General features: G+C 41.5%; 1 protein-coding gene across 19 annotated transcripts in view; it reads left to right on the top strand.

Annotated features, from left to right (window-relative positions):
* nfasca (neurofascin homolog (chicken) a) overlaps window positions 1–27,585 on the top strand; it is a 240,939-nt gene that overhangs the window by 206,269 nt on the left and 7,085 nt on the right. For 7 of the 19 annotated variants that reach the window (XM_062049733.1, XM_062049739.1, XM_062049770.1 and 4 more), the window contains 5 exons: window positions 8,566–8,829; window positions 10,590–10,712; window positions 13,495–13,644; window positions 14,324–14,452; window positions 16,452–16,521. In XM_062049733.1, the coding sequence (XP_061905717.1) occupies window positions 8,566–8,829; window positions 10,590–10,712; window positions 13,495–13,644; window positions 14,324–14,452; window positions 16,452–16,521 (736 nt within the window). Of the gene's footprint in view, window positions 1–8,565; window positions 8,830–10,589; window positions 10,713–13,494; window positions 13,645–14,323; window positions 14,453–16,204; window positions 16,257–16,451; window positions 16,522–21,427; window positions 21,962–25,408; window positions 27,517–27,585 lie in introns of those variants that run through there. The other 12 variants (XM_062049830.1, XM_062049819.1, XM_062049809.1 and 9 more) reach the window with 9 other exon arrangements.

The following is a 27,585-nucleotide window of genomic DNA, read 5'->3' as shown; positions in this document are numbered from 1 at the left end:
CACTTTTCCCATTTTTGACAGAGACATTTAGTGCCAAAAAACATTGCGATCGAAGCAGAAGACCTAAAACTGCAGGTTTTGCGTTTCATTTGTTCGAGGGGAGGAGCCACAACCACGCATTACCATAGCGATATGCTCTTTACTGCATACATCTTGCTTGGCCCCGGTATCAAGCGTTTGCTTGCCCAACAGAGTTGTTATTGCGACACCCAGTGGACACATTTAGATCAGCAGTTTCTTTCATTAAACAATTTCAGCTCAATTTTATACTTCGCAAACTCATCTCACGGACCTCATAAAACCTGTTCGCGGGCCTGATCCAGCCCACGGGCCGCACGTTTGACACCCCTGGTTTAGTATTTTGTACATAAGTAATAAAACCTTAAAATTGCATTTTAAATGTGCTAGGAGCCAGTGCATGTTGGCCAGTAGAGGCGCAATATGATTGAACCTTCTTGTCCTTGTCAAAAGTCGAGCAGCCGCATTTTGTACCAACTGTAATCTTTTATGCTGAACATGGGGAGACCCGAAAATAACATGTTACAATAATCGAGACGAGACGTAAAGAATGCATGTATAATGATCTCAGGGTCACTGTTGGACAAAATGGGACGGATTTTAGCGATGTCCAGAGGTGAAAAAGGCTGTTTTAGTCACACTCTTATTATGTAGCTCAAACGAGAGAGTTTGGTAGAAAATAATGTGATGAATTCTTTAGTTTTATTGCTGTGGTGTTGCAAAAGAGGGAGAGACAGGAAGTGTCAATAATGGGAACACTACGCTGCTTAGTTATCGCTGTCCATTTCATAGGAGCAGATACGTTTGCAAGTTCAAAAATACCATCTTTACCCTTCATGATGTTCGCAACGTTTGAGGAGCTGAGACTGAGCATGCGGCCAATGTTGATTTCTACACTTGTCTGATTTCCCTTTTCTTTTCTTTGACACTGCCATCAGAAGAGTGTGTGTCACGCTTGTGAGATATCATGAAGGGAAAAAGTAAACGAAAGACACTAAATAATAACTGTCCATTGTAGTGTAGCTGTCGCAGCAGATGAATGTAGTGTGTGGACAACAGGTTCTCAAGCCAAGCTCGTGTTTTTAATACATTTATAGGAGCAGCACAACACGGACCACCTGTATGTTGCTTTCAATTCCAGGAATGAAAACTAAAAGACCAGTCATAAATCAAGGAACATGTACAGTGCAGTGTTCCCTCGATTATCGCGGGAGTTATGTTCCAGACTTCCCTGTGGTAGGTACATTTCCACATAGTATGATTTATGATTTATATTAATATTGCATGTATTTAAGTTATTTATAAACCCTCCACATTATTTTATTAACCTTTCACACACACTGATAAACACTTATGCTCTTCCTATGCGAAAGTAGCTTACCACCACCAGGTGTGAATGAATGATGGGTTTTCACTTCTCTGTGAAGCGCTCTGAGTGTCTAGAAAAGCGCTATATAAATCTAATCCTTTATTATTATTATTATTATTTTAAAAAAAGCTGCCCGTATTTTTACAGTAAAATCTATGGTAAGGTTTTTATAGTAAATGGTAATGGTAATGGTGTCATTTTATTTTTACAATAAAATTCTGGCAACTGATCTGACAATGTTTCTGTCATGACGCGGAGTCGATCCCAGGTTTCCACTGCAGCTGGAGCTGCAGGCACCTCTGCTAACCCTTCTGCTGGCAGGACGCTCAAACACACCTCTGCTCACACTGAGCACAACACGCCCACACAGCAACAAGTCTGCAAGCAATCACTGATCAGCACACCTGGACTTGACGAGGGGGAGCGGCATAAAGACCAGCGGACCCAAGGAACCTTTGCCAGAACGTCGCTAACCTTCCATGACTCTCCTGACCTCCGTGATCGTGCCTTGTCACTCGACACCCATCCGGATTCCTAACTGCCCACCTCGATCCACGACCTCCCTGCTCGGACCCAGACCACGCTGCCCTGCTCTTGTCCACGACCACTTGCCTGTCCATGAACTGCCTCTTCGCCTTTTCCCCCTTGGATACGACGAAACATACAACCAACATTTACAGACAACAACCCTTGGTAACATTTACATTATAATTTTACACATAGTCAACACTCACTCACTTTGAGTAGCATACACACGCCACGTATTCATCTAAGGTTTTTCCAATAAACCTTGTAAACCGCAGTCCTGCCCTGGTTGTCGCCTCCTTCCCTTCTCTGAGATACAACAGTACGTTCTGGCCAACAACATGTCGGAACCAGGCGACAGCAGCAAGCCCCAGGCCCAGATAGCCATATCTTCCGACCTGGCTATCCTTAGCTCCGTCGTTAGCGAACACCAGGTTCGGTTTACTGCCCTTGAGGATCATCTTGAGAGAGCTTTTACCAGACTGTATTCCAAGCTGGACAACATGTGCCCCGGGGCCAGTTCTGGATCGGTGGTACCTCCACGTGCTTCTCCAGTTCTTGGACCCGAACACAGCATTTTGGAACGAGAGCCCAGGATTGCCAGCCCTAAACATTTTGAAGGGGACTTTGAACTTTGTAGAGGGTTCTTGGTACAATGTGACCTCATTTTTCGGCACCAGCCCTCCCGTTATTCCTCAGACGGCGCCAAGATTGCATTTATTGTTTCCTTACTTTCCGGCCCGGCTCTCAAATGGGCTACAGCTGCAGTTGACAGGACCATTGGGCTCAACTCCGACTATTCTGCGTTCCGTGCAGAATTTCGGGCTGTCTTTGATCACCCCAAGGATGGGGGGGGACGCGGCCGGACGTCTGCACTCCATCTCGCAGGGTTCACGTTCCGTGGCAGCCTACACCTTAGAGTTCCGGACTTTGGCGGCAGACAGCGGTTGGGATGACCGGGCACTCCAAAGCGCATTCCGTCGCGGCCTTTCCGATGAAATTAAGGACGGTCTACTGAGGGACAGACCCACGTCCTGCAAAGACCTCATTGAACTGGCCCTCCAATTTGACATTCGACTTTGTGAACGAGCAGCAGAGCGAGGTCAGAGAGGTGCCTCTAGGAACCAGACTTGGCCTACCTTCAAGACAGAGGTGGACCCATACCGGCCTACAACTACTACAATGGCAGCCCCGGAGCCCATGCAGTTGGGTAGGACACGGTTACCCATTGAGGAAAGGGAGAGGAGGTACAGGCAACGTCTCTGCCTCTACTGCGGTCTAGCAGGACACGTCCGATATAATTGTCCAGCGAGACCAAAAGATCAGGCTCACCAGCAGAGGGGATCCTGGTGAGCCATACTTTATTTCCCCGTAAAGAGGAAAACCCTGACATTCTGCTACCCGCTACTTTGGCCTGGGACAAGAGGAGCATTCAAGTGAAGGCATTTGTGGACTCGGGAGCTGACGAGAGTTTGTTGGACTACACGTTCGCCCGGGAGATGGGCATTCCCCTGATATCCTTGGACAAGACGCTGCCTGCACAGGCTCTAGATGGACGACCATTGGGCCCCATCAAGTACCGCACGGAGCCCCTTTCCATGACCATTTCTGGAAATCACAGAGAAACCATTAGTTTATGGGTGCTAGAAGCTCCGGTAGCCCCACTGGTACTTGGAAGATCTTGGCTTCATCACCACAACCCCCATATATCTTGGTCTTCTGGCAGAATTCTGGCTTGGAGTACACCCTGCATGGCCAACTGTCTTGGGTCAGCATCTCATCCGGTCTACCACTCCACTACCACGACTCCCCATGCCGATCTATCTCTGGTTCCAGCTTGCTACCATGACTTAGCCGAGGTCTTCAGCAAGGTACGTGCCCTGGGATTACCCCCTCATAGACCTTATGATTGTGCCATCGAGTTACTCCCTAACGCTACCTTGCCGTCTAGTCGCCTATACAACTTGTGTCTTCCAGAGTAGGAAGCTATGAGGAACTACATCACCGAGGGCCTTGCCTCGGGCATCATAACACCATCCAAGTCTCCACTGGCGGCGGGATTCTTTTTCGTGGCCAAGAAGGACGGATCCCTTCGTCCCTGCATTGACTACCGTCACCTTAACAACATCACCATTAAGAATAAGTACCCTCTTCCTCTACTCAACTCATCTTTTGAACCTTTGGCACCTGCTACCATATTTACCAAACTGGATCTCCGTAACGCCTATCGCTTGGTCCGGATCAAAGAGGGAGACGAGTGGAAGACTGCTTTCAACACTCATATGGGGCATTATGAGTACCGAGTGATGCCTTTTGGACTCACCAACGCACCTGCAGTTTTCCAAACTCTTGTCAACGACATTCTTCGGGACATGCTGGACCAATTCGTGGTAGTATACCTAGATGATATTCTCATTTTCTCCCGTAACCTCTCTGATCACCAAAGACATGTTCGACTTGTCCTGCAACGGCTTTTGGAAAACTGTCTATTTGTTAAGGCAGAAAAGTGCTGTTTCCACTCCTCTTCGGTGGAGTTCCTCGGTTTCGTGGTCGAAAGGGGTCACATAAGGCCAGACCCGAAGAAGGTGGAGGCCGTGGTGAAGTGGCCGCAACCTACTACTAGGACGGAACTTCGGAGGTTCCTCGGCTTCGCTGGCTTCTACCGTCGCTTCATTCAAGACTTCAGTAGAGTTGCGGCACCACTACATTCGCTTACGTCCACTAACGTTCCTTTTGTGTGGACTCTTTTGGCGAAGAAGGCCTTCGAGGAGTTAAAGGAGCGTTTTGTTTCTGCCCCCATTCTAGTCCATCCCGACTTAGAAACTGCTTTTTTGGTGGAGGTTGACGCCTCAGACTCTGGGATTGGGGCTATTCTCTCTCAACGGTCCAAAAGTGACAATTTCGTTCACCCTGTTGCTTTTTTCTCCAGGCGCCTGACCCCGGCCGAACAGAATTATGATGCTGGGAATAGAGAATTACTGGCAGTCCATGAGGCCCTGGTGGAATGGAGACACTGGTTGGAAGGAGCTAGACACCAGTTTCAGATCCTAACCGACCACAGTAACCTTCTACACATCCGTGCTGCCAAGAGGATCAACAACCGCCAGGCAAGGTGGCAGCAGTTTTTCTCTCGCTTCAATTACGTGCTTTCTTTCAGACCTGGGTCCAAGAACACTAAGGCTGACGCACTGTCCCGGTTATTTCTGAAAGAACCTACCGGTCCGGCAGTGGCAGAACCCATCCTTCCTTCCACTCGTATCATTGGGATGGTAACTTGGAAAGTGGAGGACCTAGTTATGGCTGCACTGCGTTCCAATCCAGGACCGGGAGGTGGACCTCCCAACAAACTGTTCGTCCATCGGGAGTTACGACCTAGGGTCCTGGATTGGGGGCACTCTAGCCTGTTCTCATGCCATCCTCGCTTTCAACGAACCCTATCACTGCTGCGAAGACGTTTTTGGTGGCCATCAATGGCCAAGGACACTCGTGAGTTCATCGCTGCTTGTTTAACTTGTGCCCGTAGTAAGATGTCACACAGGCCTCCTGCTGGTCTTCTTCACCCTCTCTCTATTCCTGCCCGTCCTTGGTCACACATCTCCCTGGATTTTGTCACAGGATTTCCAGCCTCCAGAGGTAACACCACTGTCCTTACTATTGTAGACCGTTTCTCCAAAGCAGCCCATTTTGTTCCACTGCGAAAGTTACCTTCTGCCTCAGAGACTTCTGACCTCCTCACACTTCACGTCGTCAAACAACATGGTATTCTGATGGATATCGTTTCTGACCGAGGCCCTCAGTTTACATCGCAAGTATGGAGAGCCTTCTGCAAGGGTATCGGGGCCTCGGTCAGCCTCACATCGGGATACCATCCCCAGAGCAACGGGCAGGCTGAAAGAACTAATCAAAGCTTGGAGACCATGCTCCGATGTGTCGCCAGTCATCAACCCACGTCCTGGAGCAAGTTTTTGCCATGGGTGGAGTTTTCTTATAACTCCTTGAAGAGCTCCGCTACCGGTATGTCCCCATTTGAGTGCTCATTAGGTTATCAACCCCCTTTATTTCCCCAACAGGAACTGGAAATCGCTGTTCCCTCTACTAGAGCTCATATTAGAGGGTGTGGAGAGCCGCTCGTGCAGCTTTGGAAAGAGCATCTGAGAAAATGTGTCGCAACGCCAACCGTCATCGTATTGCAGCCCCGTCCTATAAACCAGGACAACAAGTGATGCTTCTCACTAAGGACCTCAGTCTCCAGGTACCATCTAGACAATTGGCTCCCCGTTATGTTGGTCCGTTCTCCATCATTTCTATCATAAACCCTGTATCTGTTAAATTGGCTCTCCCACCCTCGGTCAAGCGGCATCCTGTTGTCCATGTTTCCCAGATTAAACCGGTAGCGGAGAGCGCTCTGTCCCCTCCTGTCCCTGCCCCCCCACCCTCTAGGTTTTTGCCTAATGGAGATCAGGTTTGGACGGTCAAGGAGATCCTCAGGGTCCGTCGACAAGGTAGGGGGCTTGTTTATCTGGTCGACTGGGAGGAATATGGACCTGAAGACAGATCATGGGTGCCAGCCTCCTACCTTGCCGATCCCTCACTTCTAGGGGACTTCTACCGTGCCAATCCTGATGCTCCTCGGCGCTCGTCGGGGGCCTCGCATAAGGGGGGGGGGGTACTGTCATGACGCGGAGTCGATCCCAGGTTTCCACTGCAGCTGGAGCTGCAGGCACCTCTGCTAACCCTTCTGCTGGCAGGACGCTCAAACACACCTCTGCTCACACTGAGCACAACACGCCCACACAGCAACAAGTCTGCAAGCAATCACTGATCAGCACACCTGGACTTGACGAGGGGGAGCGGCATAAAGACCAGCGGACCCAAGGAACCTTTGCCAGAACGTCGCTAACCTTCCATGACTCTCCTGACCTCCGTGATCGTGCCTTGTCACTCGACACACATCCGGATTCCTAACTGCCCACCTCGATCCACGACCTCCCTGCTCGGACCCAGACCACGCTGCCCTGCTCTTGTCCACGACCACTTGCCTGTCCATGAACTGCCTCTTCGCCTTTTCCCCCTTGGATACGACGAAAGATACAACCAACATTTACAGACAACAACCCTTGGTAACATTTACATTATAATTTTACACATAGTCAACACTCACTCACTTTGAGTAGCATACACACGCCACGTATTCATCTAAGGTTTTTCCAATAAACCTTGTAAACCGCAGTCCTGCCCTGGTTGTCGCCTCCTTCCCTTCTCTGAGATACAACAGTTTCATTGTAAAAACTGCTGGTGTGGATTTTACAGTGCATTACTGAAAACAAAAAAATGGTACCAATGTTATTTTTACAGTTAAATCTTGTCAACTGAGCTGACAGTTTTTTACCATAAAATCTGCTGACTTTTTTTTCACAGTGGAGGAACCAAGGGCTCATTGATTTTGCAAAGGCAGCTTGTAGCTCTTAGCGGCACTACCTTCTTTTACCATGGCTAGAAGAAGATTCACTTTCTTTCTGATGGCAAACCGGCTCCTTCTGGGGCTTGGGTTCTGTACCAGAAGTCTTAGAAGGCACAGAATGTTTTGACGACATCGTTGGGCCTCAAATAAATTAAAACACACAGAACTGAGCAGAGCTACATGGAAAATGCAGTGCTCTGTGATTGGTCGGTACAATGTCACGTGGGCAGAGCAGCTTCACTTTAGATCAGGGGTGTCAAACATAAGGCCTGCGGGCCGGATCAGGCCCGCGAAAATGAGCCAAAATTTTTGAATGAAAGAAACTGCTGTTCTAAATGTGTCCACTAGATGCCGCAATAGCAATTATTTGTATCTGTGTAGATTATGCTACATATGTAAAAAAATAAAAATAAACCACATGATGTTATTAGTACATCAGTCGAGGAAAATGATTAAACTACATAAATAACATACTGTAATTTGGTTTTTATTTATTTTTTTATCTTGATAGATTGAAAATTAACACCAATGAGTTGACTGATGAACATTATCCCATAATTTATTCAGAAAGTATAAATAATAACAAACAAAGGGTAGAATACTATAAACCGCAACATGTAAGTGTAAAAAAACCAAAAAAACATGATTTGTACATTTTCAGAATGTGCTTGTTCTATTTTTAAACAAAGAAAACAATGTGAAGTTGTCTTTAATTTTAAGTTATCTTGCCGTGATTTTACCAGTCAGGCCCACTTGGGAGTACATTTTTCTCCGTGTGGCCCCCAATCTAAAATAAGTGTGACACCCCCTTTGCTTTAGATTGTTGGTAATATCAAATAGATGTTATAGTACTTGTTTCTAAAAATACCTATTTCAAAATTTTAAATCCACGATGCACTGAGAAAGTAGTTAGTGGACCGCGAAGTGGTGAGGAAACACTGTACTGTACTGTACTGTACTGTACTTGGCTTCTACATTTGTAAAAGTAAGAATGGCCATAAAAGAATAGTGATAGCATAATAGCAATGTATGTCCATTTGGTGGCAGTGGTGCCCACGTTTGTGCATCAAGAAGTGCAGACTGTGGAGGAGAATCATTCTAAGTGTATTGTAGACATTGCCAAGTGTGCATGTTGTGCATGTCAAGTTGTGTCTTGTCTTTAACTCTGTTCTCTCCCACTCCTTCTTTATAGTTGAGCTTACGGATGCCTCTTTGTCTTCAGTTTTTACTGTTACTCCTACTCCTCTTGCTGCTCTTCCTCCTACTACTGCTGCTCCTACAACCGATAGTACCTCAACCGATACAACCACTCCTCCTGTTACCACAATTGCTGCTGCTACTACTACTACTACTACTACTACTACTACTACTACTACTACTACAGCAGCAACTACCATTGCTACAACTGAGGCCCTCTCTACCACACCACCTCATGTGCTTGACGTCAACAAGAATGGTGATAAGAATATGTTGGGTACATGTTCTTGTGTTCCATAGCTTTTTAGGTACAGTGGAACCTCTGAGGTCAGAACACTGGATGGCATTCCCTCCAGGAATTTGCAATGTAGCGTTCCCACCAGTTCACGCAATTCAATCAATCCCCTTGCAACTTCGCCCGATGCATGCAACTCAGGATGGGTACCGAATCTGGTACTTTAATGGCACTGACTGAACTACCGATCCTTATGTAAAATCCAATGGTGCCATGTTTCGGTACCTTTGTTGCGCGTGACGTCACGCCCGGTTGCCGAATCAGTCGGCTCTTCGCACTTGGCGATCACTCCAGCAGTACTGGGACCCAGCAAAGAAATGTACTCAAAAAACGCTCCAACGTAAGTAAAGTAAGGCTCCACTGTTCCAAAATTATGGACATTGGCTTTGCTATTGACATGTTACTGATTAGTATCAGCGATTTTACAGGGTGATTTCAACATCTGCAAATTTGTCAATGGAAATTACGATTAAGATATATGTTACACAAATAGCTGGTGTGTAATAAATACAATACTTACAGTATCAACGCTTTCTGGGCGCGACAAAATACTAGACAGCAAAGACTGAACTGACTTGCCAACACACCAAAAACTAAACACTACTCCGAGCTAACGTCTTGGACTTGCAACTGTAAATGAGACTCAGAAATGTCAAGCTAAAACAAAATATAACAAATGGACAGCAGTTATCATAACCAGCTCATGTTAAAAGGTTGTAATAAAAATAGGATTTTATTATCAAAAACAATATTTATCAACACACACAAAAGTACCGAAAATTGGTATCGTTGAGTAATGGTATCGATCCCCAAGTACCGGTAATGGGTACTGTATTGGTTTAAATGTGAACGGTACTCATACTTACCTGCAACTTCCCCACACGTAAACTGTCTAATCAAAACTTGTTTGTTTCTCGTGTAGACTAAGCAGGAACAACAACATGTAACACTTTATCATCTTGTTATTGATGACACGGCACAGTCGTCGTCCTACCGCATAACTCAGACGTATTTCCTGTTCCTGTCTGGATAATGTAGTGTATAAATATTTATCAACACACCAGCGTTCTTTATGTAGTTTTATATTTGTTTAAGCTTTATTTATCCAGGGATCGTGAGCTCAAAAAGTAAATCAAAATAGACGACCCTACTTGAACTTTGACAGCAAGTTAAGACGTGTATGCTGATACCTGAGTCTTACGACTATGAATGAGTAGTCACCTGACTTCATGCTTACTTTATGTGTGTATTCTTCTTCTTCTCGCATTGTTGCCAAAAATCCAGAAAAATCCAAGAAAAAGCGAACACGTGGCCAAAATGAATGCTTTAAAAAAGTAATCAAACTCTGTAGTTCGGTGCGACTTTGGAGGATGATTATTTTGCCCATTTCGAGTTGTGCAACCTCAGTGACGTTGGACTTCAGAGGTTCCACTGCAGAATTTCCCACTCACGTTTAATATTGTAAGACAGAACTTCTACAAGTATTGATTTAGATGGCTTGTTTTCAGTATACTCCAAGTACGGTACTAAGTCGTAAATATGAGAATGACTTGCATGAATTTTGTTTGGACGTTTCAGTCCATGAATACTAAAGTATTTCTCGCTTTGACTTTGATTAAACTTGATTAAAATGATTGTTGTAGTCAAACATAGGGATATCAGCATGCATAGGTCAAACTTTATGATCTTTGCTGTTTTGACCCCGTTTGACTCCCATTGTGCAGTGGTCCGTGGGACAGAGATCTGGAATGTGACGGTGGAGCGTAACAGTAACTACGTTAATGTCAGCTGGACACACAACTTCCCGCCCGGCACCAGCAGCTTTGTGCTAGAGTTCACACTGGACAGTAAGAAGCCAGCTCATTTTGTACTATGAAGATGACCACTAGAGGTCAGTACAGTGACTTACAGTAAGTTTGTCATGATCAATTTCAATGAAAAAATCCAGTTCATGAGCAAGTACTGAATGTCTATTTCATCTGGTTTGAATTGGAACTCAATCGAAATAAGAACATGCCCTTGCATCAACAAGCAAGCACAGAAATTATACATGAGATCATCTTTGTATCATTGTCAGTTCTTACAATCCTCATCATTTAGGAACGTGACTTCATATGTACGATGCTGATAGCACATGACCGTACATGTGTTTCTATGGTCTATATATCACTTGCTACGTTCACCCTGTTGTTACTAACCTCTACTGCAGTGCACTCTCATCATGATCATGGTTTTTGATAACTGAAAACAAGCTGCTTGGCTCCATTTCTCTTTTTGGCAGTCCAACCGTATTCGTTTTTTGATTTGTTGCCATGCACGTTTCTAGAGAGCAAGTCCCCCTGTCTTTGTTGAAATTGGACAACTTTGCTCTTCCAGAACATTCTTTGTGTTTGTGAATCTTGGTTCAGCACGAATGAAAGAGAAGTGTGTTTTTCTTATACACTGGTCACATTATTCTTCATAATGTCACAATGTAGAGAATTGTAATTAGAGAGGAAGGACTATGCAAGAGACCTAAAGCTGCCGCCTCCTTGCCACTCCAAGCTTGCATTTAAAGTGTTGGCAGACTCTCTGACAACTTAACTCGTCAGCCAATCCAATATTCTTAGCTTTTGTCTCAATATAACAACCATAGTCTCTTTTGTTTAATAAGATCATAATCGGGTTATGAAAAGATAACATCTTTCAAGTGTTTTTTTTTTTTGCTGTCTAATATTCAGTGTTGTATTAATTGGGTAGTAGGAAGTAGTATGAATCAGTAGGACGTTGTATGATGTAATATAAAGTAGAGATGTCCGATAATATCGGCCGATAAATGCTTTAAAATATAATATCGGAAATTATCGGTATCGGTTTTTTTATTATCGGTATCGGGTTTTTTAAATTTTATTTTATTTATTTTTGTATTAAATCAACATAAAAAACACAAGATACACTTACAATTAGTGCACCAACCCAAAAAACCTCCCTCCCCCATTTACACTCATTCACACAAAAGGGTTGTTTCTTTCTGTTATTAATATTCTGGTTTAAAGATAAAATGAGTCATATTTTTGGTTCATTTAATAGTTAAAAACAAATTTACATTATTGCAATCAGTTGATAAAACATTGTCCTTTACAATTATAAAAGCTTTTTACAAAAATCTACTACTCTGCTTGCATGTCAGCAGACTGGGGTAGATCCTGCTGAAATCCTATGTATTGAATGAATAGAGAATCGTTTTGAATCAGGAAAAAAAAATCGTTTTTGAATCGAGAATCGTGTTGAATTGAAAAAAAAATCGATTTATAATCGAATCGTGACCCCCAAGAATCGATATTAAATCGAATCGTGGGACACCCAAAGATTCACAGCCCTAATCTCCACCATACCTGGTTGTCCAAATTAGGCATAATAATGTGTTAATTCCACGACTGTATATATCAGTATCGGTTGATATCGGTATCGGTTGATATCAGTATCGGTAATTAAAGAGTTGGACAATATCGGAATATCGGATATCGGCAAAAAGCCATTATCGGACATCCCTAATATAAAGTACTTTTAAGGAGTAGGAAATAGGAAGTAATAAGTATTAATAAGTAGTATGAAGTAGTAGGAATTAGTAAGAAAGAGTTGGAATTTATATGAGGGGTATGAAGTAGTAGAAAATAGTAGAAGTGACTAGGAAGGAGTAGGAAGTAGTATGAGTGGCATGAAGTATTAGTGGAAGTAGTATGAAGTAGAAGGAATTAGTAAGAAGTAGTATGAAGTATTAGTAATTAGTACGAAGTAGCAGGAAGTAGTAGGAAATATTTATAGGAGTAGTAAAACGTTGTAAGTAAGACATAGTATAAAGTCGTAGGAAATAGAAAATAGTATTTAGTAGTATAAAATAGTAGGGAGTAGTTTGATGTAGTAGGAACTAAGGAGTAATAGGAGGTAGTTAGAAGTAGTAGGTGATGATCATGTCCTCATTTGGTTGATCTTCATTAAGTCAAGATGGTCATGTCATTCAATTATGATGATCACGTCTTTATTAAGTTATGAATCTTATGTCTTTATTAAGCTTTGATGATCATGTAATTATTAAGTTATAATTCTCAGATCCTCAGTAAGTTATGACGTTCATGTTAATAAATTATGATGATCACGTCTTTATTAGGTCATGATTGTCATGTCTTTATTAAGTTATGAAACTCATGTCTTTAATAGGTTATGATTGTCATGTCTTTATTAAGGTATGATCCTCATGTCGTCATTGAGTTCCATGAAGTCATGATGCTTGCATGTTTCAATTGTCTGAGACAACTGAGAGTGGAGAAAGTAGCAACACCTTTGCTTTTTCCAAGTCACTCATCATGAGGAGTAGTATTTTTTTGCATTCATTTCTTTGCTCCTTTTATGATTTTCTCTGCAAATCTTGGATATTTGCACGCTTCCTAAATGTCACCAGATAATTTTATCATATGAAGGGAAGTCAAGCTGAATGATGACGATTGTGACGAGTAATGCAACACAAATATCATCAAATATTAGTGTTGTTTGGTTTATTTGGACAGTTTGCAGTAACAAGTACAGCAGACGTTACTGTGAAACATCCCCACCATGCCCACCGTCCTGAGTATGAATTCTTGTGTCTCTAAGGCGACCAGACAATGAAAATTGTACCGGTGGCACAACAGCCGCCAATTGCGGTGCCAGATTTGCAGGCAGGCGCCATGTACCACCTGAGGGTTTACTCGCATGAATACAACAGCGTCAGCAGCAACACTGTCACCTTTATTACCAAAGCAGGTGAGACCACACCTGGCCTGCTTGGTTCCCAGTCCTGGACGGATGTGCCACCCTGCTTGCAAGCGTGGAAAAGTGTTGGATTTTATTTGTAGTACTCAATTTACTTGTATTAACGGTACTACTTTAAGTGGATATATATAGTATACAGTACTGTATATTACTGGATATATAAGTTGCATTTTGTGGGAATGGACCGTGGTGTGTCAAAAGCCTTAAATACTGATCCTAGAACTGAAAGTACTGTGGAATATATTTCAGAACATCTGCTTGTTTCATACGCTGGTTATTCATTTGGGTTTTCATCTCAGTTCTGAACACAGTAGTATTAATAACAATACTAGTCACTCTTATTTGTGCATATTCAACATTCAAAGGATTCAGCTTTAATTCAATAAACATGGTTATATATTGATAATAAAGGATGCAATAATATCAATCATGCAATTGAAGTACAGATGTGAGTTACTAATGGTATGTACTGAGCTAAAAGTCAACTTCTGCCTTCTCAATAAAACATTCTTAGAGTTTTCAGCCGGTATTTTCAGAAAACATACATTACTGCATACATTATTATAATGTAATATTTTACAGTTGTGCTTTGTCATGGGAAAAAACACTGTTCAGTGTGTTTCTCACTTATGTGTGTGTGCGTGTGTGTGTGTCTTGTGTATGTCTCCAGCTTACATCGACCAGGTAGACATCGCTACTCAGGGCTGGTTCATTGGGTTGATGTGCGCCATCGCCCTCATCATCCTCATCCTCCTTATTGTCTGCTTCATCAAAAGGAGCCGTGGAGGCAAATATCCAGGTAAATACAAATATCCAAGTAAATACCGATATCCTGGTAAATTCAAATATCCAGGTAAATACAGATATCCAAGACAGGAAAATGCAAATATCCAGGATAGGTAAATACAAATATAGAGGTAAATGCAAATATCCTGGATAAGTAGTTTGAACAATCCAGGTAAATACAAATATCCAGAATAGATAAATATAAATATCCTAGTAAATACAAATATCCAGGTCAATCCAAATATTCGGGTTAACTACAAATATTCAGGACATATAAATACAACTTCCAGGATAGGTACCGTATATCCAAATATACTAGTAAATACAAATATCCAAGTAAATACTAATGTCCTGGAAAATTAAAATATCCAGGTAAATACAGATATCCAAGACAGGAAAATCCAAATATCCAGGATAGGTAAGTACAAATATAGAGGTAAATGCAAATATCCTGGATAAGTAAGTTGAACAATCCAGGTAAATACAAATATCCAGAATAGATAAATATAAATATCCTAGTATATACAAATATCCAAGTCAATCCAAATATTCGGGTTAACTACAAATATTCAGGACATATAAATACAACTTCCAGGATAGGTACCGTATATCCAAATATACTAGTAAATACAAATATCCAAGTTAATACTAATATCCTGGTAAATTCAAATATCCAGGTAAATACAGATATCCAAGACAGGAAAATCCAAATATCCAGGATAGGTAAGTACAAATATAGAGGTAAATGCAAATATCCTGCATAAGTAGGTTGAACAATCCAGGTAAATACAAATATCCAGGATAGATGAATATAAATATCCTAGTAAATACAAATATCCAGGTCAATCCAAATACACAGCTAACTACAAATATTCAGGACAGATAAATACAAATATCCAGGATAGGTATATCCAAATATACTAGTAAATACAAATATTCAGGACAGGTAAATACAAATATCCAGGTAAATCCAATTATCCAGGATCAGTAAATACAAATATCCTCTTAAATACACAGGTGCATACAAATATCCTGGTATATCCAAATACACAGGTAAATCCAAATATACAGTTACATTTAAATATTTAGGACAGGTAAATGCAAATGGATAGGTAAAAATATACAGGACAGGTAAACCCAAATATCTGTCTAAATACACATATCCAGGATAGGTAAATACAAATATCTCAGTAAATACAAATATCCAGGACAGGTAAATACAAATTTCCAGGTTAAGTAAATACAAACATCCCGGTTACATCCAAATATCCCGATAAATCCAAGTGTCTGAGTAAATCCAAAAATCCATTATGGGTCAATCCAAATACCCAGGTAAGTACAAATATTCATGATAGGTAAATACAAATATACAGGTAAATACGAATATACATGTAAGTACAAATATCCAGTAGGGGTAAATATCCAGGTCAACAACATATTCAGGTACTGTACATCCAAGTATTCATAAAAGATGAATGAAGGCATTAATGTAGCTATAATAAAATAATGGAATATATTTTCTCTGTAACAAATCTTACTTGACAAAATGCCAAGTAAAAACTAAACAAGAATAATCAGTGCAGCTGGATTTGAATGACTAATCAAATCAACATTGCAAAATGGTTTATGACAATGACATCATTTGAGAAGAAAACATCACATTTTCACATTTAATTAATAGCATCATAATGAAATATTTCTCTGTTGAAACAGTTGATCTTTTATTCATAAAAAGAGTATTGTTGACGACTGTAATGTTTTGCAGTTTCTATAATGTGTAGGCGGAGGATGTGTGACTGCTTTGGCAGGTGGTCTAGGTAGGTGGCGTACATATGGCTCTCTACAGAATACGCTTTTCAACTAACAACAAAGGGAAGCAGTTCAAATACTTCACTAAAAAGAAGCGTGTCCCACTCATACAAACACCGCTTGATAACATGTGTGTGCCAAACCTAACATGTCACTATGAATATTATTACACGTGTAGTAACACTCTCTGCTTGTCTTTTCAGTGCGGGATAAAAAGGAGCTTCCTTTGGATTCTGTTGATCAGAAAGACCCGGATGGATCCTTTGATTATCAGTAAGTTACACCGACCAGAACCTGCTGGTTTGCTCGAATGGGCTTGTAGAATCTTTCCGTGCATGCACACATCTGTGACACATCAGATTTGATTGACAAATCCCATTCATAGCTCAAACACTGCATGCTAATATGAACATAACGAGGAATAACATGAATAGAAATCACAATGTTCCCAACTGTTTATTTTGTGGTACAAGACTTTCTCAATCGTGTGACAATTCTAATGAAAGCCCTCCAAAACAGCACAATTTTTACATGTGACATGCTTTTTAAAAAGAATAATGAACTTTTGCATAAAACAATACATTAGAATGTAGTACGACCAACTCAAGTAGTTTAATGAAGTAATGTATAATTAATGTACAGTATTTACCTTCTACGGCAGGGGCCGGGAACCTTTTTGGCTGAGAGAGCCATGAAAGCCAAATATTTTAAAACAGTGGTTCTTAACCTGGGTTCGATCGAACCCTAGGGGTTCGGTGAGTAGGGCTCAGGGGTTCGGCGGAGGTCAAAACACACCCGACTCATCGTGTAAATAAAAACTTCTCCCTATCGGCGTATTACGGATATGGCAACAGCAGAAGTCACACTGATTTGCAGGTGTGTAATTTGTTGTGAGTTTATGCACTGTGTTGGTTTTGTTCTTTGAACAATGTGATGTTCATGCACGGTTCATTTTGTGCACCAGTAAAAAAACATGGTAACACTTTAGTATTGGGAACATATTCACCATTAATTAGTTGCTTATTAACATGCAAATTAGTAACGTATTGGCTCTTAACTAGTCATTATTAAGTACTTATTAATGCCTTATTCGGCACGGCTTTATTATAACCCCAACCCTCTAATACTGACCCTAACCCTAACCAAATAACTCTAAATTAAGTCTTTGTTACTTAGAATATGTTCCCCTAGTGTCCAAAAAACTATAATTTAAGTCTTTGTTACTTAGAATATGTTCCCCATACTAAAGTGTTACCAAAAACATATAACTTTGTCTTGAATTTGAAAAAAAAAAAAACATTTTCTTTTTCACTAAAGAAGGGTTCGGTGAATGCGCATATGAAACTGGTGGGGTTCGGTACCTCCAACAAGGTTAAGAACCACTGTTTCAAAATGTATTTCCGTGAGGGCCATGTAATATTTTTTAACACTGAATACAACTAAATGCGTGCATTTTTAAGCAAGACCAACATTTTTAGAGTATAATACGTATTTTATTCTTTTTAATAACATTGTTATTCTGAATCTAACCAATAATAAATAAAATACGTCTTTCCATCAATGCGACTTCTTGAACAGGTGCGGTAGAAAACGGATGGGTGGATTAAAATGCATGAGAATGTTTTATATTTTAAACGTTATTTTTTAGCAATGTCAGCTAAGATTTATCTGAGAGCCAGAGGCAGTCCTCAAAAGAGCCACATGTGGCTCGAGAGCCATAGGTTCCCTGCCCTTGTTCTACAATATCTCCTTCCAGCTGCTTCTCCACATTTTCGTGGATAAATGTCAGCCATCTAGATATTTTTTTAACGTCCTTGGCTGGCATTATCGACTCATTTTGCTTCAGTATGGTGCAATCTAGCAGTGCTTATACGCTCCAACTGCTTCACCAAGTTAGCCAACTACACACTCTGTCTGACTTTCTTTAATTCACTGAATAACGTACAGTCACTTTCTTCCTTCCCATGCTTGGAAAAACAATGTTAATCTTAGCGAGCGAGTAACGTTTGATTGGGTCTTACAGAGTTCACTGTGACATTCGCTACGCTATCTATTAGCTGCATAGCTAACACCGCCACATTTATAGATTAATTCAGCGTTTTTTAACCACTGTGCCGCGGCACACTATTGTACCGTGAGATATTGTTTGGTGTGCCGTGGGAAATTATGCAATTTCACCTAATTGTTCGGAAAAATATTTTTTGCAAACCTATAATAATTAAAATACCCAAACAATGTGCCGTTGTAGAGTGTCAGTGCTGTCTGGAGATCAGCAGAGTAACCATGTAATTCTCTTCCATACCAGTAGGTGGCAGCAGGTAGCTCATTGCTTTGTAAGCCTACTTTGAGACAAGAGAATTAATGATGTTTATGGTTTGGAGTCATATCGAACAATTGCGTCAGGTATTTGATGAGAACGACTTTATATTGTCAATACCGTATTTTTCGGACTGTAAGTCGCTCCGGAGTATAAGTCGCACCGGCCGAAAATGCATAATAAAGAAACAAAAAAACATACATAAGTCGCACTGGAGTATAAGTCGCATTTTTGTGGGAAATTTATTTGAAAAAACCCAACACCAAGAATAGACATTTGAAAGGCAATTTAAAATAAATAAAGAATAGTGAACAACAGGCTGAATAAGTTTATGTTATATGACGCATAAACAACCAACTGAGAACGTGCCTGGTATGTTAACGTAACATATTATGGTAAGAGTCATTCAAATAACTTCAACATATAGAACATGCTATACGTTTACCAAACAATCTGTCACTCCTAATCGCTAAATCCGATGAAATGTTATACGTCTAGTCTCTTACGTGAATGAGCTAAATAATATTATTTGATATTTTACGGTAATGTGTTAATAATTTTACACATAAGTCGCTCCTGAGTATAAGTCGCACCCCTGGCCAAACTATGAAAAAAACTGCGACTTATAGTCCGAAAAATACGGTATAGGCTATTGAGTTTCGTTTTTAACATTTTCTGCTGGTGGTGTCTGTCATGTATTGGTTACTTGGATCACAGGACAATACCGGAACCATTGTAAGGGGAACTTAAGGGTGGGGGACACAGGATATGATGACATGTGTTGTGTGTTGGACACCTGGAAGTGGAAAAAGTAAGAGCGGGAATAAAAGGCAGAAAAAGACAATATTTTTTATTTTGGTGTATTATTAAGTTAAAGTTAAAAGTTAAAGTACCAATGATTGTCACACACACACTAGGTGTGGCAAAATTATTGACCCATCACCCTTGATCACCCCCTGGGAGGTGAGGGGAGCAGTGAGCAGCAGCAGTGGCCGTGCCCGGGAATCATTTTTGGTGATTTAACACCCAATTCCAACTCTTGATGCTGAGTGCCAAGCAGGGAAGTAATGGGTTCCATTTTTATAGTGTTTGGTATGACTCGGCCGGGGTTTGAACTCATAACTAGAGATGTCCGATAATATGGGCCTGCCGATATTATCGGCCGATAAATGCTTTAAAATATAATATCGGAAATTATCTGTATCGTTTTTTTTATTATCAGTATCGTTTTTTTAAATTTTTTAAATCAACATAAAAAACACAAGATACACTTACAATTAGTGCACCAACCCAAAAAACCTCCCTCCCCCATTTACACTCATTCACACTCATTCACACTCATTCACACTAAAGGGTTGTTTCTTTCTGTTATTAATATTCTGGTTCCTACATTATATATCAATATATATCAATACAGTCTGCAGGGATACAGTCCGTAAACACACATGATTGTGCGTCCTGCTGGTGCACTAATAGTACTAACCTTTAACAGTTAATTTTACTCATTTACATTAATTACTAGTTTCTATGTAACTGTTTTTATATTGTTTTACTTTCTTTTTTATTCAAGAAAAGGTTTTTAATTTATTTATCTTATTTTATTTTATTATTTTTTTTAAAAAAGGACCTTATCTTCACCTTACCTGGTTGTCCAAATTAGGCATAATAATGTGTTAATTCCACGACTGTATATATCGGTATCGGTTGATATCGGTATCGGTAATTAAGAGTTGGACAATATCGGAATATCGGATATCGGCAAAAAGCCATTATCGGACATCCCTACTCACAACCTACCGATCTCAGGGCGGACACTCTAACCACTAGGCCACTGAGCTTAGATTGCTAATAAGTGAACTAATAAGTGACAAGTTTGGCACACAACAATGGCGACGAGGATGGGATAGTGTCCCCCTGGATTTTTTCAATGGAAAAAATGTGCCTCGGCTCAAAAAAGGTTGAAAAACACTGGATTAATTATTGTGTCCATGTAAAGATTTAAACTGAAACCAGCATTGGGGAAGTTTTTGTCTGCAACTTAAAAGTATAACAATTACCGTAATTTCCGGACTATAAGCCGCACCTGACTATAAGCCGCACCAGCGAAATTTAGGGGAAAATACAGATTGCTCCATATATAAGCCGCACCCGACTATAAGCCGCAGGGTTTTGATGTGTAATTAGCGTAGTATATAGGGGTTCCTGCTACCACGGAGGGGATTGTCGGGACAGAGATGACTGTTTGGGAACGCAAAGCGTCCCATTTATTAACAATAAATCTTTCAATCATTCAATCAAACTTTCACATCTCTGACATGGCGAACAGCATTCGTGCAGAGTACAAATAATACAACGGTGCAAAGTAATACAAAGTGCTCGCCTGTACGTTATCAAAATAACCAGCCTACCATTGTGTCATCGTCTTCCTCATGCGTACTAAAACCACCGAAATCCTCTTCGTCGGTGTCGGAGAAGAACAGGCCGTAAATAAGCCGCACCCTTGTATAAGCCGCAGGGACCAGAACGAGGGGAAAAAGTAGCGGCTTATAGTCCGGAAATTACGGTACCTGAGAGACTGCTCGTATCTCAAATGACTCATAAGTCGAGGTACTACTGTGTTCCTTTATTAAGCGCTGTAGAACCCCTCGTTATATAAGTGCAATTCCATGGTCTGACTGCTGGCGCTCATAAAGATGCACAGTGGTTACTACTTATTATGCAGTTACTAAGGTAGCAGCAGCACAAAATACACAAACGAGCGCACAAACAACACTCACACACTGAGCGTCGGAGCAAATATGTTGACCTCAATTATGCGGTACTGTAGTAGACTTTAAGTGATGTTTCTTTTGCTCCTTCCAGGTGCCACTGATTGCTGAGGCGTCGTTCTTCTAATAGCACAATAACTCATAACTTTTTCTCACCCTCCAAGTTGACTAAAACATTTTGTGTTGCATGCAAACTACTATGACCTCATTTTGCGATTATGATTCATTTAAATAACAGCTAAAATGACTTCACATTGTAATGTTTAAACTTTTATTTTGAAAGACTATTTCATTTGTTTTGTTTAGATTTTATATTAAGTGTAAAGCTGCTGCTATATACAGTAGGTAACATTAATATTATTATTTATCTCGCTATTATTCAAATTAATTCTAATGGACAGACAATCAGCACCTTTGTGTGTGTTTGTGTACGTGTTTATGAAAACCTCAGGTGTGTTCATGACTAATAAGCGTCACATTAAAACCCAACCTTTCACATCTGTCGGAATAATCCCTAAAGTGTGTTTTTGTGAGAATGCGCTCCTTTTACCTTCGTTCCGCCTAAGTCTTCCTCCCTCCTCTCTGACATCATCATCACTTCTTCTTCAAGGAAGCAAAACAAGAGCAGGTACTTTGGTTCTTTTCTCCTGGCTTTGTGTTTGTCCGATGAAGAGAAAAGTTATGATCGATGCAAAAATATCGAAACTAAAAAAATGGCTCCTGAAACTTTGACCCTTGAGTTAGTGTGAACAAAAAATGTCTTAAGAAACAACATCAGATAAAGCACAGGCGTTTCTTGGTCTTAATCAAAACTAAAGAAAACGTAAATATGGGGATATTATATGTATTAGTTTTTACAGTGGTGGGAAGTGCGTTTCCCACCTAGGCCTTCAGTGATGTCCGACTTCAATAATTACCTCTCAAAATACCATAATTGATATCACCACATGACCATTGCTGGAGAAATACTATATAGGAACACATTTACGCCCTACTGGGCATTGGATCACATCAACGGTGTACAAAACGGGTTACTTTCTGACGCATTTAAAAAAACAATTAAAACATATCTTTTGTGGTACTGTCAAAATTTAAATAGCAAAATACATATTAAAAGTGAAAAACTAAAATATTTGAACTCACAATTTATAGAAACTTTTTGACACCGTATAAACCAGTGGTACCCCTCGTTGTCGGCTTATTCGAGTGGAAATAGTGAGCATTTCCCCATTTATGGCCAGAACAGCTGAGCTAGCTTCCGGGGTTGGCCGACATCGTCTCACAAGATGTAGTTTCTCTTTAAATATCCTTCTTGAAAAAGGCTTTGCAAATTTATATCTGCCACCTAATCAACGTTTTGTTCTCCTTCTCTGCTATCCCGGTCTAGCTACGGCGCAACACTTCCCGCTTCCTGCTAAATTGAAACTTGTGATTGGATAATCACTTTGGAATGACAAGTGAGTATCCAATCACAGTCTCACCTAGTGGTTAGAGTGTCCGCCCTGAGATCGGTAGGTTGGAGTTCAAATCCCAGCCGAGTCATACCAAAGACTATAAAAATGGGACCCATAACCTCCCTGCTTGGCACTCAGCAACAAAGGGTTGGAGTTGGGGGTTAAATCACCAAAATGATTCCCGGGCGCGGCGCCGCTGCTGTCCACTGCTCCCCAAGGGGATGGGACAAATGCAGAGGACAAATTTCACCACATCTAGTGTGTGTGTGACAATCATTGGTACTTTAATTTTAATCTTTAATTAACATCAGGCTACTTAGATAGGCTACCATCAACAACTTGTGATCTGATTGGCTATCGCAACTATCTATCAACTCGATGTGTTCTCAAATTCATCCGCTAACGGTCCCGATGAGTATCCAATCACAGGACGCGTAAATGTCACGTTCAGTGTGAGGCCATCTAGAAGGCCTTACTGACAACAACTCGTGATCCGATTGGCTATCACAACTGTCTATCACTGTGTGTCCCCGTTCACTGCTATTTAGGGAAAGTAAATTTAAAAAATAATTGTATCCTTAATTATGATCATGATTTCTGATTATGTTTGGCCAGCAGAGAAGGCCTTGCTGGCCCTGACGGCCCACCACTGAGTTTTTACATTTTAAATGACAGAAGACAAGCGGTAGAAAATGGATGGATTAAGTAAGTAATAGTGATACAGAAGTAATATGTCGTAGCCTTGTATACCATTGAGAGATGTTTCATTAGATCAAAGTGCGTGTACGTGTGTGCCTTTAAAAGGCGGTGCCTGTTGCTAAGTGACATGTGACGTCAGCGTGGGGAGAGAAGCATTAGCTGCAGCCTACAGGAGTAACTAATTAAGTTAAAAAGTTAAAGTACCAATGATTGTCACACACTAGAGATGCGCGGATAGGCAATTTTTTCATCCGCAACCGCATCACAAAAGTCGTCATCCACCCGCCATCCACCCGAACTAACATTTTATCAAAACCACAACCACCCGACACCCACCCGTTGTTGTATATCTAATATAGACGATGCAAGGCATTCCTGTTAAAAAAAGGAGACTGATACAATGCAGCAGAGACATTCAATGCGTGCCAAAAAATACATAGTTAAATGTTGTTACCCACATACGAAAAACGAGCAACACTCTTTGAAACAGGCAATTATTCATCAGGCACTGCTGCAGCTGTCACGCCAAATTTCTTCCCCCTACATACCCCCCCCCCCCCCCCCCCCATTTACTTCCGTGGTCATTGACAGCGATCGATAGCACTTCGGCTTTGACTGCCCGTCGCTGGAAGGATACTTCGTCTTTGACAGCTGCTGGAATTTGAAGAAATCGATTATTATTTTTTTTGTACGGGCGCGAAACAGGACAGTCGCGTGCGAGTTAAGGACCCCCGGCAACTTTGTGACTTTATTGGACGCAGCCCCGGAAGTAAATGGAGTGGAAGGCTTTTGTAGGGGGTGTCACGCCAAATTTCTTCCCCCTACAAAAACCTCCCCCCCACCCCCATTTACTTCCGTGATCATGTTTCCTCTAACGTCATTGACAGCGATCGATAGCACTTCGGCTTTGACTGCCCGTAGCTGGAAGGATACTTCGTCTTTGACAGCTGCTGGAATCTGAAGAAATCGATTATTGTTTTTTTTTGTACAGGCGCGAAACAGGGCAGTCGCATGCCGGTTAAGGACCCCCGGCAACTTTGTGATTTTATTGGACGCAGCCCCGGAAGTAAATGGGGGGGGGGGGGTTTGTAGGGGGAAAAAATTTGGCGTGACAGGGGGAAGAAATTTGGTGTGACAGCTGCAGCAGTGCCTGATGAATAATTGCCTGTTTCAAAGAGTGCTGCTCGTTTTTCGTATGTGGGTAACAACATTTAACTATTTATTTTTTTTCTGAATTGGTTCAACCGCCACCCGCCCGAATCTATTTAAAATCTATTTTTTTCGTCATGCGTCCGCCCGACCCGCGGATTATCCGCGGAGTCCGCTGTTGTGTCCGCAAACCGCGCATCTCTATCACACACACACACACACACACACGAGGTGTGGCTAAATTATTCTCTGCATTTGACCCATCACCCTTGATCACCCCCTGGGAGGTGAGGGGAACAGTGAGCAGCAGCGGTGGCCGTGCCCGGGAATCATTTTTGGTGATTTAACCCCCAATTCCAACCCTTGATGCTGAGTGTCAAGCAGGGAGGTAATGGGTCCCATTTTTATACTACAAGATGTTGACTACTGGGGACGGCGTGGCTTGGGTTGTAGAGTGGCCGTGCCAGCAACTTCAGGGTTTTAGATTCGATCCCAGCTTCCGCCATCCGGCTGAATCCAAGATGGCCGACAGCACTGTCTTTTGTTTGTCTGCTTGTCAAAATGGTCTGAATTTCTATCTGTTTTAATTTATTTTTTAGCCAATTTAAGTAAATTGTACTAGTTTTAAGCGTAACAATTGATGAATGAAGGCTTACTTCCAAAAAGTGGCATTTCTGACTGCTTTTGTTGGATTTGGAAATCTGGAGTCCTTTGACCTGCTGCAGCCAGGACGTGTTTTGCTAGCTGAAATTTTGGCCTTCCACCTGCCACAGCCCGGATCTATCCTGGCCCCAGCTTGGCCTTCCATTGCCTACAGACTAGGTCTGCGAACTTCATCTTGGCCTTCCACTGCCTACAGACAGGATCTGCTAGCTGCAGATCGGATCTGCTAGCTTCATCCTGGCCTTCCATCTGCCACAGCCTGGATCTGCTAGCTTCATCCTGGCCTTCCATCTGCCACAGCCTGGATCTGCTAGCTTCATCTTGGCCTTCCATCTGCCACAGCCTGGATCTATCCTACTCTCAGCTTGGCCTTCCACTACCTACAGTCTGGGTCTGCTAGCTGCATCTTGGCCCTCCATCTGCCACAGCCTGGCTCTAACCTAGCCCTAGCTTGGCCTCTCACTGCCTACAGACTGGGTCTGCTAGCTTCATCTTGGCCTTCCATCTGCCACAGCCTGGCTCTAACCTAGCCCCAGCTTGGCCTCTCACTGCCTACAGACTGGGTCTGCTAGCTCATCTTGGCCTTCCATCTGCCACAGCCTGGATCTATCTTAGCCTCAGACGGACTAAGGCTGGGCCTCTGCTAGCCTTAGCTTGGCCTTCCAACTGCTGTAGCCTGGACATCTGAACTTTGAATATTGGACCTGGGTAGGTAGTAAAACAATTTAACAATGACTTTGACAAAAGCTCTGTATTTAATATTAATGCTTTTTCCTGGACTTGTTTTCTGCAATTGTAGTGGGGTACCTGACCAGGTGCTCCACCAACCTTTAACTCTACCGAACGCAATAACAATCACCTGGTCCTACGAAACTACAGCATTTACACAAAGCTTATTGATATCTACATGTGGGTCAGTGCTAAATAATTCTAACCAGCTTCATTTATGGTGTATTTCTGTGTTAAATAGATGTTTTTTCTCCTTCTGAAATTACTCATTTTGACATTGTGAAGCCAAGTAATGTTGTCATCGGGTTACCTTGCCATATGAAACGAAACATTTTTATATTGCTCTTACTTCTTCTATCAGGCAATGTGCAACCAAATCCAGGCCCAGCTTTGTACAACATCAGTACTCCTGATGAATTTAGAGCTAGGTCAGGTCTTGGTTTAATTCATTCAAATATTAGAAGTCTACTGCCAAAATTAGACTTAGTCAAAATCTGGATTCAAACAACCAATGCAGACATATTTATCTCATCAGAAACCTGGCTAACCAAAGCAGTCTCTGACAAGGACATTGCTATAAATGGATATAATGTCTTCCGATGCGATCGTCCTCGAAAAGGTGGAGGAGTGGCTATGTATATAAAAAACAAATGTAATGTTACCTTATTATCATCACTGTCAATCACTAAACAATTTGAACTCCTTGCGCTGCAGCTTGAATTCTCACATGGCCAACCTCTCGCAATTGTAGGCTGTTATAGACCTCCCTCTGCCTCCACTGAAGCTCTTGCCTCGCTTGAATCCTTTATGAGTGGGTTAAAAGCTAGTGAACTTCTCTTGGTTGGTGATTTAAATTTTGACTGGTTGACTTCCTCTTCTGATAACCTTAAAGCTGTATGCAACTCATTAAACTTAACTCAATTAATCACTTCCCCAACTCGACCCAATACTAAAAACTCCTCAAAATCATCTTTACTTGATCTAATTCTAACCAACGCTCCCCATAAGTACACTGGCACTGGGGTGTTTGCCAATGACTTGAGTGACCATTGTACAATTGCAGCTGTAAGAAACTGCAAGCTACCAAAATCAAAACCCACTATTACATGCAAAAGAAATATTAAAAACTTTTGCCTCCCAGCTTTTATATACGATTTAGCTGCCTTTCAGTGGAACAGAGTTGCTTTAATTGATGATATTGAGATAGCGTTGAAATACTTTTATAATGAATTTCAACGTATAGTCAATAAACATGCTCCCTTTCGAAAACTTAGAGTTAAAGGTCGAAATAATCCCTGGTTTTCCTCTGCAATTGGAAACCTTCTCAAAGAGAGAGACGTTGCTTGGGCCAGGGCTCGAAAAACAAAGACAGAGGCTGACTGGCTTAGCTTCCGCCAGCTTAGAAATAAATGTACTTCGCTTGTTAAGAGGGCCAAGTCTGATTTTTACCTGCATGAATGCAAAAAACATATAAATGATCCCAAAAAGTTTTGGCAAACCATAAAAGCTTCTTCAAATCATGTGACAACAAATGACTTTCCAAGTCCTTTAATTACTC

The sequence above is a fragment of the Entelurus aequoreus genome, linkage group LG01 (assembly GCF_033978785.1).
Source record: "Entelurus aequoreus isolate RoL-2023_Sb linkage group LG01, RoL_Eaeq_v1.1, whole genome shotgun sequence".
NCBI classification, from domain to species: domain Eukaryota; kingdom Metazoa; phylum Chordata; class Actinopteri; order Syngnathiformes; family Syngnathidae; genus Entelurus; species Entelurus aequoreus.
The sequence above is the reverse complement of the archived record's forward strand: the minus strand, read 5'-3'. Positions and strand labels throughout refer to the sequence as shown.